Source organism: Lissotriton helveticus, chromosome 8 (assembly GCF_964261635.1).
Source record: "Lissotriton helveticus chromosome 8, aLisHel1.1, whole genome shotgun sequence".
Taxonomy (NCBI): domain Eukaryota; kingdom Metazoa; phylum Chordata; class Amphibia; order Caudata; family Salamandridae; genus Lissotriton; species Lissotriton helveticus.
In genome coordinates this window covers 807,263,543-807,276,966 of record NC_136069.1, presented here as the reverse complement: position 1 = coordinate 807,276,966, position 13,424 = coordinate 807,263,543, and the positions used below count along the sequence as shown (strand labels likewise).

Genomic DNA, 13,424 nt, shown 5'->3' with positions numbered 1-13,424 from the left:
AATGTAAGTTGGCAAGGTGAGCAAGATTTGGCATCCCTTAGCATGATTTCAAGTCACTAGGATAACATCTGGTGAGATTTTTCTAACATGGGCGGTCACGGGCTGTTGTGACTGTTTGCGGTCAGAAGTCTCCTGCTCGAGTAGAAAACCTACTCGGACTGCAGCAAAATCAACTTGAGTAGCTGTGCCCTTTGGCACACTGCATGGTACTGTTTGCACTGATTTGTCAGTGCAAACCGTGCTACTGGTAATAAAACACAGCACAAAACCTCAACAAGCATAATTCCGCCCGTTCACAGAACTCCGTGGAATCTCGCAGGGGCATATTATCAAGAAAGGCGATAAAATTATCGCCGCTTTAGCGGTGGGGAACTGCCGCTACAGCGGCGATAATGGCCTTGATAATATGTCCTTGTGAATTCCTATAGCAGCCCATGTTCTGTTGTTAACCTGGGATGCTATGGGAATTCACAAGGGCATATTATCAAGGCCATTATCGCCCTGCCGCTAAAGCGGCGATAATTTTATTGCCTTTCTTGATAATATGCCCCCAGGATCTTATGTAACAGTGGTCAAATTCCCCGCATTCCACCCACCCCTATTTGAGATGTACCCGAAGTTGCGGCAATAGATCGCCAGGTTGATGGTTTCACACAAACCTGGCTAGTTTCTGGCTTGTTAGTCAGAGTAAATTGAGATAGGGTATTCAAAGCCTTTAACAGGCTCCGAATAACCTGTCTCATCATGCTCAGAAGATGATTACAGCAGACATAGGGTGGTTTGGAGTAGCTGGTTCTAGAACATAGTCAATGATCAGTTTTATGTTTCAGGAGCAGAAGCAGCAGAAACTTTTGTTGATGGCCTGGAAAATGTTATTAAATGAACTGACTGATGAAAATGTAGTGTATGGAAATAAAATTCCGGACTGCATCAATAAGGAGAGTCACTTTCATTTAAATGTTTCATTTTGAGTAGATCCACATTGTTATATGTGAATGGAGTTGTCAGGAAAAATGATACTTGCAGGCAGTATTAATAATCATTGGCAATTAAAAAGACACTCTTTACTTTTAGAAACAGCAACAGTCCTGCAGCATAATACACAGCCTTCGAGAGAGTCAACAACAGGAATTGAGTCGATTCTTGAATCCGCCGAGCATTGAGACAACGCAGCCAAGTGATGACATGAGCAGTAACAACCAAGACAGCAGTATGCAGCCAGAGGTATGGTCTGGGGTATTTCTTTTCTATCTATTGCCAATTGGAAATTCTTGTGTATACTTGCTTGTGCATATTTGCATTTTCTTAAAAGAGCAAATAACACCATCAATTTATGTCTTGATTTTATTATATTAAACTCAACTAAACTAGAAATACTGCTGGATTTTCGTGAATATTTTGAAAATGCTGTGAATTTTTTATGGCAGAATCCAAAACAAAAGTATTTCTTGAAATGCATTTAATAGTATAGTATTTTGTAGAATGCAAAAATGCGCACCTCAGGAGCAAAGTGCAACAAACATTAAAGATGGGCTCACATGTGAGTTAACATTGAGCTGTCCATTGACGTAGTGCATGGTACGAAGTCTACAAAAGCTGTATTTCCATTCTGCAAATGTAGTACTTTGTGTTCATGATGGGCAGTGGGTGGTGAAGTTAGAGGAAAGATAGCAGAATAAAATGTATATTATTTTATTTTCCTTTCCTGTATTTTATTTTATTTTATATTATTTAATTTAATTTTATTTACTTTATTTTGTTCCAAATGTGTATTTTTGGAGCACATTGAAAAAGTCTCAGTGTGCCTGAGAAAGAAAGTCAGAAGTAGGGAATCTGGAAGAGAGAAGGCGGCAGAGAAACATCAGAAAATCAAGCAATATGTTCAGGGTTTTATTACTCATGGCTCTTTGATTCCGAAGGGGTAGTAACTGGGGCTGGAGTCACCAGCCCAATCAGAATTAAGTAATATGTGGGAATACAACAGATCCAGTGCATTCCATCTGGAGATTTCATCTGGTAAAGGCAGCCGAAACCTCCGGGTGAAGCTCTGGAGAGATGCGGGGAATTAATGGTGTCCGGATTCCACCAATATTCCTAATTTCATACGGTACCTTCAGGATACATTTCTCAATCCCTCAGTATTTTTACCCTTTCACCTAGTAGTAAAATGTCTAAGTGATAAGCTGCGTCATCGGTTGGTGGGAAATGTAAAAGCTGGTGATATGCCAAATGCATTGAGACAGGTTTTTCTGAACACAATTTCTTCAGTTACTTGTTGGTGAAACAGGTGGTGTCGGAGGCATGAACAGCACAGGCAATAACTGTTGTCAAAAAAAGGTGTATGAAAACTATAAACCTGCTCAGCCTAGCCTTAGTATGGTGAAATGGTTAAATTTCTTGAATCTTGTAGAGTGTAGTACCTGAAACAACCAAAGACTACAGGTTTTAAACTGTGTTTGAACTGTCACAAACAGATATCTGTTACAGACCCCCACCAAGTATGTCTCTGGCGCCGTGGGTCCTCAATGGACTCCAAGTCTTAAGGGGACTGTGGAAAATGAATCCCAAGGCATTGGATGTTACTTCAGGTATTTCCTGGTGTCAAAGAGGGACAGAGGCCTTTCTCCTCTTTTACATCTTCACCCTCTTAATTTCTTCTTGAAAAAGGCAATTTTAATCTGTTCGCTCTGGTCCAGGTTCTATCTACTCTGGGTCCAGGAGATTGGACAGTAGAGCAGAACCTCCAGGATGCCTATTTTTAGATTCCCATCCTGCAGTCCCACAGGTATTATCTTTGGTTCAAGGGGGACCATTAGCGTTTTCTGTGCGCCCCTTCAGTCTTAGCAGTTCTCCTCAGGTGTTCACAAAAGTGAATTGCAGTATTTGCAGCACATCTTCTGAGGTTGGCCTCCTGCATTTCAACTATGTCAGATGTCACATGTGGGCTGTGCAGTGGGATTTGAAGCCTCAGTGGGCTCAGCACAAAAGAAACCTGTCAGATTCCATCCAGTATTCAGAGAAGACTGCAAAAGACCTGCTATGCTGCCTGCCTGTCTGCAATTTGACTGATAACAGACCACTCTCTGTACCCAGCCCAGAGCTGACAGAGGTGACAAATAGTCAGAGATTCGAGGACTCTGGTCTCCTGTGGAGTCCTGTCCCACATCAGTCTGTTAAAGTCATGGGCCATTCGATTTCCGTTGAGGGCATTCCTGCCCAGGTTGTTCCTGCATGACCTGGTGATCAATTCTTATGTTCTCAGCTGGGCTATCTGCAAGCTGGCGTCCATTTCTGTTAGATGAGTCTCCATTTGTATCTTAAAATCCTCCACTAGATCAGCTCTGCTCTCGATCTCCAGAAGCTTAGATCCCACAGAGTCTACATTTTGACATAGCTCTACAACTTTGAAGGAGCGTATGAGCAAAGGTCCTATAGTCTCTTCTTAAAGAGGGTTTTTAGATATTGCCTCAATTCCAGCTTAAACATTCTCCGCCTCTATAAAGGACATATTAAGGTCAGGTGATGGAGTGTCTGTTATATCCACTCCCAGGTGTTCCCAATCATACGCTATTTGCAATTTTGCAGTGGCCATAGGCCTTTAAAGATTGCTCTTTTTAGCAGTAATGTATCCAGCCACAAGCACTACAGTTTTCTTGTAGGGGTCTTCGGATGGTACACCAGGTACACATTCCTTTAACCATCAAGGAGCAAACAACCTATTCAAATGGATAGGCTCCGTTGGATGACAACTATTGTCCAAAATCAGTTCACATAGCTGGGGGCACTTCTTAGGCTTTTTATCTGTGAATTCAGGAGTAGCTTTCCCAAACACCATCAGTGTGAGACACCTTACCATCCACCTACATTATGGAGCTCGGGATTGCTTCCCGCAGGGGACACAAGATTATCAATTCCCACTCTGGTTGCCCTGAGACCATCTCACCAGAGCTGTTCCAGTACCTACAGACTAGGGTCACCATCTTCCTGTCATTCATTTCACCTGGGCTACATTCCACCCCGTCTAATGCCTAAGGCCCTATCATTCCAAACACGAGGGTGCTGCACGATGACCCCACATCATGCCTTGCTACCCCCTGCATGGAGTCATGTGGCAACAGAGCCTCTCAGTCGGCCAGGCTGTTCAAGTTTGCTGTAGGTCTCGCTGATTCCAAGGGGCAGAAAGCACTTTGGTCTGTCAGCGGTGAGTTCTCCCCATGTGGCCTACCTCTGTCTTGCAGCAGCCACCATCTTGTCTGTAGACTCCATAGTAAGCTTCCTGCTGGAGTGTGGCTCAGATTGTCTATCCAGCTCTCCCAAAAGCCCCCAAGTGTGGATCTGAGCCAACTCCCTGCCAGGCGTGGCTAAGAAATGATGCATGGATGGATTCCGACATGGAGGCGGGAAAATACATGTCTGTCTGCGCCACCATCGTAGCCTCTTTTAAATGCGCTCACAAGGTTAGAACTCTAGGAATCATTGAAACCTGCAGGCAATACGGTCGGATGGATCCTACATACAGGAGCATGTGTTTCCAGTGAGGAGATACTCTGCACTTGAGGGACTGGAAGGACTAGTGCCACACAACCTCGCCTGAATACAGAAGCACACCCTTGACCCTGCTGAGCCCCATGTCCTTGTCTAGAGGGAAGCATTGCCATGGGGATCAGCAGCTTTCCCCTACCCCATCTGGAGTGAGGCGGGCAGGAGAGAGAATAGAGGATTGCTCTTGCCCTGGCAGCTGGTCATCAGGAAAAACTTGCCCAGCAGGCAGGGAGCAGTTGGCTGTGGGGTTTTGGGCGCCCACGTGGTCTATGATAGCATGTGTGAGTGCCCCTCACAAGGGGCCGGGACACCCATATTTAATTAGAAACACTCTGCAAAAAAGAAAAGATGAGGATTGTGCCTGAGAGTAATAAAAAAACTACACAAAAAGATTTCCAGGAGCAACTGTATCAAAGGACCTGACAGGGGCGGGAGAGAAGTGAAGGATTGCCACATAAGCTATAGTGGAGATATAAAAAAATGCATATAGAGAAAGGTTGCGAAAGAGCTTTAACGGGCTGCCAGGAGAGTAGAAGACAGAAGTCTTATCTCATCCTTTATGTTAAGAGCCTAAAGGCTCGATTTAGATATTGGTAGACAAGATCGCAACATAGTAGCCTCTTCCTTAATCTCTCAATCCGCTTGCCCTATTTTGAGTTGAGCGGGTCCCTAGGTGTATGCTGATCATGTAAAATTCACTCTGTCATGTAAACCTTCCTCTGATGATGACCCTAGAGAGTTTAGGTCATCAGAGGTAAGCCATCTGACAGTCCAGCCTATTTTTAGAGTTGATGACTGATGGATTTTTGTTACTGTACGTCACCATAAGGAATATCGTGGCTGGGAAGGAGGAACAGTATAAACAATTTTGAAAATGACCCCTACACCATAGGACAAAACTATCATGGTGTTGATGCCATTGTTTTTCTTTCTTTTCCAAAGACAAACTCCCACTTTGGGACTTTATTTTTGGAAAAAAATGTTTTTTAAAGATTTGGTATAAGTGATCACCGTCCATGAAGGACACACACCAAACTTTTAAATGCATTGTATGAACCGCTCTAACAGTGTTTCATACAAACCCAGAGAGTTCACTGCTGGGCCAGCGGTGAACTCTAAATTTAGTGGGTGGAGTAAAGGCAGGGTAGCAGACGTAATATCCGCCGCCACCCTGATTGCCTTTACTCTGCCTGTCAAGCTCTAAATCGAGCCCTTAGTCTCCTAGGTCTGGACATTCATGAATCAAGAAGCATTTCACTTCATTTTCAAAAAGGTTCCTCAAATATGACATTTGCTTATAGTTCTAGGATACATGGATCTTTGTTATTAAATCCTGTGTTGCTTTGCATAAGTAGAAGAAAGAAATACATAAAAGCAGATGAAAGAATCATACACTGCATGGTGTTGAACAATATTAGCAGTAAATCTCTATATATCGTGGGGGGCATAGTGTTTTGCATTTAAGGACTTGCTGGTGTGCAGACCGTTGGAGGTTGCTCCAGTGCCTAGGTTCCAGGGGACATATAAATGGTTAGCTGACCTGTGGGATCTACCTTTAGTGTGAAATCCTGCTGATTGAGTGGCCCTTTTGAGGCTGTCGTCATCGCTCCACCTGCCATTTTTGTATATGCTTGTTCGTTTGGTTCTGCAGTACAGGTACTCCAGGACACCAGTGGCAAAAAAAAACAGTTGTTACAACTGGGGCCTAGTGTCCCCTGCCTGTCCTGGGACCCTCCAACCTTTGTTCCTTAAACACATTATCTTCAATGTGGAGATATCTTTCATCAGGAGCAAGAGATCAATAATATAAAAATATTTTTGGGGGAGGAGGGTGACGAAGTAATCAAGTATAAAAAAAAATTAAATATTCTTTTATCAAACTTAAAAATATGTTGCTGGTCACCACAGAGTTCTGTGACCTTCACAAGGAACCAGTGGCGGCCACCACAAAAAAATGTTGATGGGGTGGGTGGAGGGAGTGCGGGGTGATGAGGGGTCTTGCGCAGGGGGGGGGGGGGGGGGGGGAAGAAATAATAACAAAAAAAACCTTACCTTTAGCCGCTGGCTACCTCCGGAATCGCGCCGCCTGTCCTCTTCTTGGGTCACAGCAACCCCTGGGACAGACTCCCATCCAATCCCCATGCGCCAGAGCAGCCCGGTGATTGGCATGAGTAGGCTAGAACGACGCTCCGCTCAGGCCAAGGAGTCTGTGGGGTTTCTCCAGCCCGGCTGCTCGATGCAGCTGGGCTGAAGAAATCCTAAGTGCGCATGTGAGTTTTGGTCAGCCGGAGATGGCTGGCCAAAGACACATGAGCACTTAGAGAGTGGAGTGCACGTAGCACTCCTCCTCACCCTCCCATGCCTCGGGCCCACCCCTCCCAACAGCGCTGGCTAGACGCAAGAACATCATTTTATTTTACATTTGCTGGCTCTGAGTCAGGCAGTGGGGCGGTGCTCCTCCCCTATTGCGGAGGAGCCACCACTGCCTCACACTTAGCCATTGACCTGAATCATTTATTTGGTCACGATACTCCTCATTGACTTTTATTATCCTTGTAATATATGTGTGGATATTTTATCCCATTTATGGCGTGCTGCCCTCAATAGCAGCCACATGGGAAGCATATATGTAATGATCTATGGCACCCTCAAGCTCCTCAGTGGGGAGAAATGCATGGACTGAATGTCCTAAACTTACTGGTTCCCTTTGGAAGGTTTTGTTGAAGTCCTTCTGCAAAGGTTGCTTAGCTTTCCTAGTGTGCTTCTCAGATCTGTGTGACAGTGAGAGATGTACTAAAACTGTATGTGAGAAGACAGTGTGCGTAGTGCGGTTGTAAAAGCCAAATGTGTACATATTCCAGTCCTCATATATGGTATTGTTTATTGCCAAAACAGACCACTTTGTGGTATTTTCTCCTTTCATCCAATCAGCCTTTAGATGCATATATAGAAAAGTGCAGTTTGTATCCTAAGGGCTGCACCTAACTACTGTCAACATAAGCACTGCTACTTCCTACAGAAAACCTGTCCTTCTAGCAGTGAATGACTGTCAGTTGCAGCTCAATGTTGCTACTCTGTGGAAGTGAGGTACACTAACAATAGTTTAATTGATATAAAATATACACCATACCTGTATTGTGTCAATTATGGGAGTTAATGGTTTGAGGAGAGGGAGTTAACAGCTGTTAGTGACCTATGCAGAAGGCAATAATGCAGTGAGAGTTGTGTTTGATGTATGTTCCTTTTTAGGAATGTTGCTGGTATGATGGGCTTTGATACAGAGGCAAGGAAAACCCTTTTAAGCTTGTGGGTTTTACTTTTACGTATAAAGACATGAACAAAATATTTATTTTCATCCCACAGACAAGCAGCCAACAACAACTGCTAAGTCCAACTCTCTCTGATAGAGGTGGGTACCGCCAAGACTCTACAGAAGCTGGGAAACCCCAAAGAAAATTTGGGCAGTGGCGTTTGCCTTCAGGTGGGTAGCTATATTACTCTTTGCTTCCTGAGTTTCACTTAAAAAAAGGTCATGGCAGCCCTTCAACGAGGCGTACTGTGCAGGCCATATTTTGGTTTTCTACACTGAATTTGAGTCTGAATGTATATGCCTAGACCAGTGTTTTCCAAACTGTTGTTTGGTCGCAGGGAAACCCGGTGGGTTGGGAAAGTCCGAGCCATAAATTAAGATGCCTTTGAATTCTGTCTTTATTTGTCACATTTGCAATGCTTAAATGACAGAGGTCAACTGTCAGACTGTGTCTTCTGACAAGCTGCTGCTTATTCTTTTAACATGGGATTGGTGTTTACTTTTCTTTATCTGACTGCAAAGGGAGGCATTTCTTTAAAAAAAAAGTGAATTATATGACAAAACGTAAATACCTGTAAATGAACTGTATGCATTCAGCAGTTAGGAATGCAAAGTGTGCTGAAACAGAGATTTAAATAGGATCAAAACAAATGAAAGTCACTTTAATTTGCATTGCACAAATGATTACAGAAACCTAAATTCCACACATGATCATGTGTATGTAATATGGTTTTACCAGTAGAACTGTATGTCTTTGCAAAGTTAGTGCCATTTTAATGGAAAATTTGCTGCCTGTAAATGACAGTGTGCTACCACACAATGCTTTAGTTACATTAATAAAATCATCCATCATGATCTTTAAAGGTAGGTGGATCACAAACGTTTGTCAATCTAAAAAGTGAGTTGTGGTTCTAAAAAGTTTGGAAGTGCATGACTGATGGCTTTGGAAGTTTTGAGAAGTTTGGGAACGACAGGCCTCAACTATTGGACTCTGTAATGTACTGCCATAATTTCGCAAAAGACGCGTATGGGAGTACAAAGTTGCAAAGTTTTTCTCTTGCAACTTTTCCATAATTCTCCTGAATAGTACCCCTAGGGGTTGTGCAGTGCATTGCTGCAACCAAAGTTGCTGTTCTGCTTTTCCGCAGAAGTGAGAGAACAGCATAGAGCAACGCACACAGCTTCGCACCGTAGTGCAAAGACGTGTGTGTGTTGTCTAACATAGGTTTTGTATTGGAAGGATACCTTGCCATTACAAGATCATATGCTTTGCTTAGACACTTTTATTTACATTTCTCATATTGGATGTGTGCTGTACGGTACAGGGTCCCATTGGTCCCATTGGTGGCAGCGATGGTACACCCAAGAACACCCATGGACCTTCCACTTCACATAAAGCAGCGTTAAGCTACCTAAAGTAGTCCAAAGCACTATTTGTGCTTCTTTAAAGGAAACTTTACAGTGTAAAAAAGTTTCGCACTCAAAAGGAAATACCTTATCAAAACGTTGTGTCACTTTGCACCACTTTGCAGAGGGACAAACTCTTGCTAGATCTGCCACCCATAGTTAGCAAAGATTTCTGGTTGTAGGTTTTAATACAAAAATGGATATCTTTGAGATCCTTTAGAATCGTTTTGAAAGTAAAAATGATTGCCAACCTCCATAGAGTGTCAGCGTTGTGAACATAACGACTTTAAAATTAAGAAAAACTCGAACTTCACATCCATTTTGATCTTCAGCGTGCACTTATCACAAAATATTTTAACTCATGAAGAAGTATTGCCGGTGTGAGGAGTAAAACGCATCCCGTTAGAGGGGTGCGAAGACCCCGATGATGAAGCATGACACCAAGGGGCCTTTTGGTGTGTGAGGGGTATTTTACAAAACCTTGAGTGCTCCCATACCTTCCTTGGGTAGCACTTTTCCTCTGGTGGGATTCCTGTTGTTTATACACAGGAGTAAAACTATGCCAGAATGTAGCTAAAGGAAAATCAACAAACTTTGTAAGATAGAGTAACCATGGGTTCCAGACTAAACTGCTACCTGCGATAATGCACTTCAGTGACTTGTCAGGGGTAGTAAGCACTATATAAATGCAATTGCAATACAATACACCTTAGGACAATTACCAGGATGTAACCAAGGTTTTGCATGCATAGTTAAAACTACACACCTACTGAGGCACGTATAACTTATACAGACCCTACAGGTTTTCTGAAAAACTATAAGGCCACTAATTCAACCCAAACCAATGTCCACTCAGGCATATAAGTATGACATTTAAGACCTGTTTCATGATGTGTTGTTTTGTTTCATTTTCCAGCCCCTAAGCCCATCAGTCATTCTGTGTCGTCTGTTAACCTGCGAACTGGAGGTCGGACAACTGTGAAGTCTGTTGTGTGCAAAATGAATCAGATGTCGGACACAGTGTCTTGTGGGTCAGAGGTCAAAAAATGGTGGACAAGGCAACTAACCGTGGAGAGTGACGAAAGCGGAGATGACCTTCTTGACATGTGACAGTGGTGGGAAGGAGGGCAGAGTGGAAGCTACTGTATCTTGTGAAAAAAGTGCAGTACTATTTTTGTATTTATTCTCAAACCATTGCATTTGTGAGCGGGATGGTTCGGCTGGCCCTAGACCATGTTTAACTATGGCAGATTAATGCATGGGGCAGCTGGCAGTTGTGATGTTAATGAGAAGGAAGCACTGAAGTATCTTACAATGCAAAATGTGTACAGGAATTGGGGTATTCCATTTTAATATTGACTCCAAGATATTGTGCTACCAGAATAGTGGGCTCAGAAACACTGAGGACTAAAAAACTGATGTGGTAAATATAGGTTTATTTTATTTACTCCACAGGAATGTACCTTGAGAATGTTTATATCTTCAAGGTACGCAGATGTGGAGTTGAGTATAGTAAATGCATACACGTCTATATGAAAGTACCTTATCGATAATTCGGTTCTCGATATATTGGCTACACTAATACGGAGGACAATGTTTTTGCAGTCAATATTTCGACTTGCATCTGGAGGTGACCTGCAGTCCAGAAAATGTGGGGCTTATTTACAAGCATCTTGCGCTACCGGTACATCACTTTTTCCCATATTAAGTGTTCTTGTATTCTCTGACGATGATGTAAATGTGGTGGTTTTAGAGCACATCGAGTGTTTACCGAGCATGTGCGCAAGAAGGGAGGAGTTGATTAAGGCAGCAATGGCTGCTCTTGTATGAATGGAAGGCAATAGTCAGAAGTCTGACCTGTCCTGCCAAAAATGCTGTTTCCTCCACGAAAGGCAGTAAGTGTCCTTGATGGATAGGCCAACAGTACCTTACAATCATGAAGTTTTTACATTTTTTTTCTCTTCCAAGGTTGCTTTGTTGTTTCTCCAGCAGTATCTGGCCCTATAATCGAAACCTGGAAATGCCAGTAGGAACGGCTGCTGAAGCATAGTATTTTTTACATATGAAGATGACAAATATTTCCTTTTTCTGTACATTAAAAAAAGATTACAACATTTTCTTTTTACCTTAGTCCAATTGTAAAGCCTGTTTTGGACAATGAATGATTAGCTTTAAATTAATTGTAAATATGTGTTTTAAATATGAGGAAGTCAATTTTCCCAGACCTTTTCAAGGATTCTTATGCTGTATTAGCAAGGTTTGAGCAGCTATGATGATCCAAAAAGGAAAACTGTGAATATGTGTTTTTCATTCATAAGGTTCATATAGTTATATTCCGATTGTGTGTTTATGCCTTTCAAAACAACATGCATACACGATGGAATGTAGTGCAAAAAGAACAGAAAAACTGTGTTGATAGGTATGGAATAATTTATTTACCTAATAATAAATTGTCATTTTACCTTTTTGGGCCACAAATGTGACCACAATTTAAGAGTTATAGAAATTACTTGATCATCTTTCCCATGAAAAGTGTTCATCCTACAGAATGAATAGATTGATCAGCCTACAGTAGCTGTCATCACCATTAGTAGGTATCAGTTCTTTTCTTGGTCAAACGGTCACACTGAGCAACTGTGTCGATGTCTTAAGTTCCACAGAATGAGAGCTCTCCCACAGAAAATGACTTTCAACATTCACTTTACACGAGCACTAGGTGACCTACAGATGGACACATTCTCATTAGACACAGGTAGATTAGGGGATTTGCCCAAGATCACAGGATGTTGAGCATCCCTGCCAAGACTGGAACCCGGCTCAGCAGGCGAATGCTCTAGCCGTTAGGCCACGTCCTCTCACAGATTTGAATGCTATACTCAAACAGGAAGTAAAAAATATATATAGAGTTATAGTGCTGTACAAGTAGGACTCACAACAGGCACTTGCACCAGGTTCAAGTAAATATAGTACAGTTATTTTAATGAGTTCTCGAAAGTATAACAAATCATTAAATTCTGCTATCTATGGGCACCTACAAATACAGTCCTTCGACCAAATACGTACCATAGTTCAGTAAAAATAAGTAACTAAGTGGCAGGGATTTTGGTGCTGTTGCTCACGGTAATTATGTACGTTAATACCTTATACTTATGTTTAATGTGTGTTGTACATCTGGACTTCAAATAACCAAAATATGTATTTCCTCAAAAATTGATGTTTTCAAAGCTGGTTTTTATTGTTAAATATGTAATTGTTACTCAGGATGGTACTGTTGGTTAAACACAACTCCACAATGCAATTAATGTAATGGAGGAGGGCAGTACATTGTCGTGTGCTGATCTGAAGTTCAGTTTTTATATATAAAAATGTGAAAATTGTTCGATTTGTAAAATATACCTTGCTGAATTTTAATAAATTATTAAAGGAAGTAAATTATTGTGTATGTCTTTGTATGCAGGGTTCTGAAAAGTATGTTTTATCAAAGTGCATATGCACTTGTTCTGTTAGTTTGCAGTAAAATATTACACTAGCAAAAATCCTTTCCCATCATCGCTAATGATCAACATTGCTTTCAGGTTGGCAAATTGAAGGATCATTTCTTAAAATGTGGACTGTCTGCCTGTCACCATTGTATAGTAGTGCACATAACTCTTTCTCGTGTACATTCTACACCTACTAAGGTTTCAGAGTAAATTAATAAAGACAATAGATTATCAAATTGTAAAGCTATATAAATCCCAACATGTCAACTGCTGACATTGTAATACATAAAATATTAACAAATGGGTGAATTCTAAACATTGTAAAAATTTCACAATGTATGTCTGATATATATATATATATATCAGATAGTAAATATTGAAACAAGATTACTACAATTATCCAAATGTCATAAAGATCCAATTGCCAGACTCCATTTGAGCATGTTAAGATAGCCTTTGGCCCATATACCACATCATTATCTTTCTCAGAACTCGTGAAAGTGTCAATTCATTCAAACAATACTTTCCTAATTCCTAAGAGGACACAAGGCTGCTACATGTTCCTTGATATCTACATTTCAAGGCCTGCCAGTGAAAGTGCAAATAAACATATAATCTGAATTGATATGTCTTTGTCATGCTGGTTCTTACCGGTTATGTCTTGGACTTAGTGGAAAGTCCCA

The 13,424-nt window shown here is 41.7% G+C and overlaps 1 protein-coding gene across 1 annotated transcript in view; it reads left to right on the top strand.

The window, feature by feature from the left end:
- Positions 1-12,681, top strand: part of NALCN (sodium leak channel, non-selective) — a 3,094,418-nt gene extending 3,081,737 nt beyond the window's left edge. The window contains exons 44-46 of the mRNA XM_078657626.1: positions 1,075-1,224; positions 7,906-8,023; positions 10,176-12,681. Coding sequence (XP_078513752.1) covers positions 1,075-1,224; positions 7,906-8,023; positions 10,176-10,369 — 462 coding nt within the window. The 3' untranslated portion in view covers positions 10,370-12,681. The remainder of the gene's footprint in view (positions 1-1,074; positions 1,225-7,905; positions 8,024-10,175) is intronic.
- The last annotated feature ends 743 nt before the right edge of the window (positions 12,682-13,424 follow it).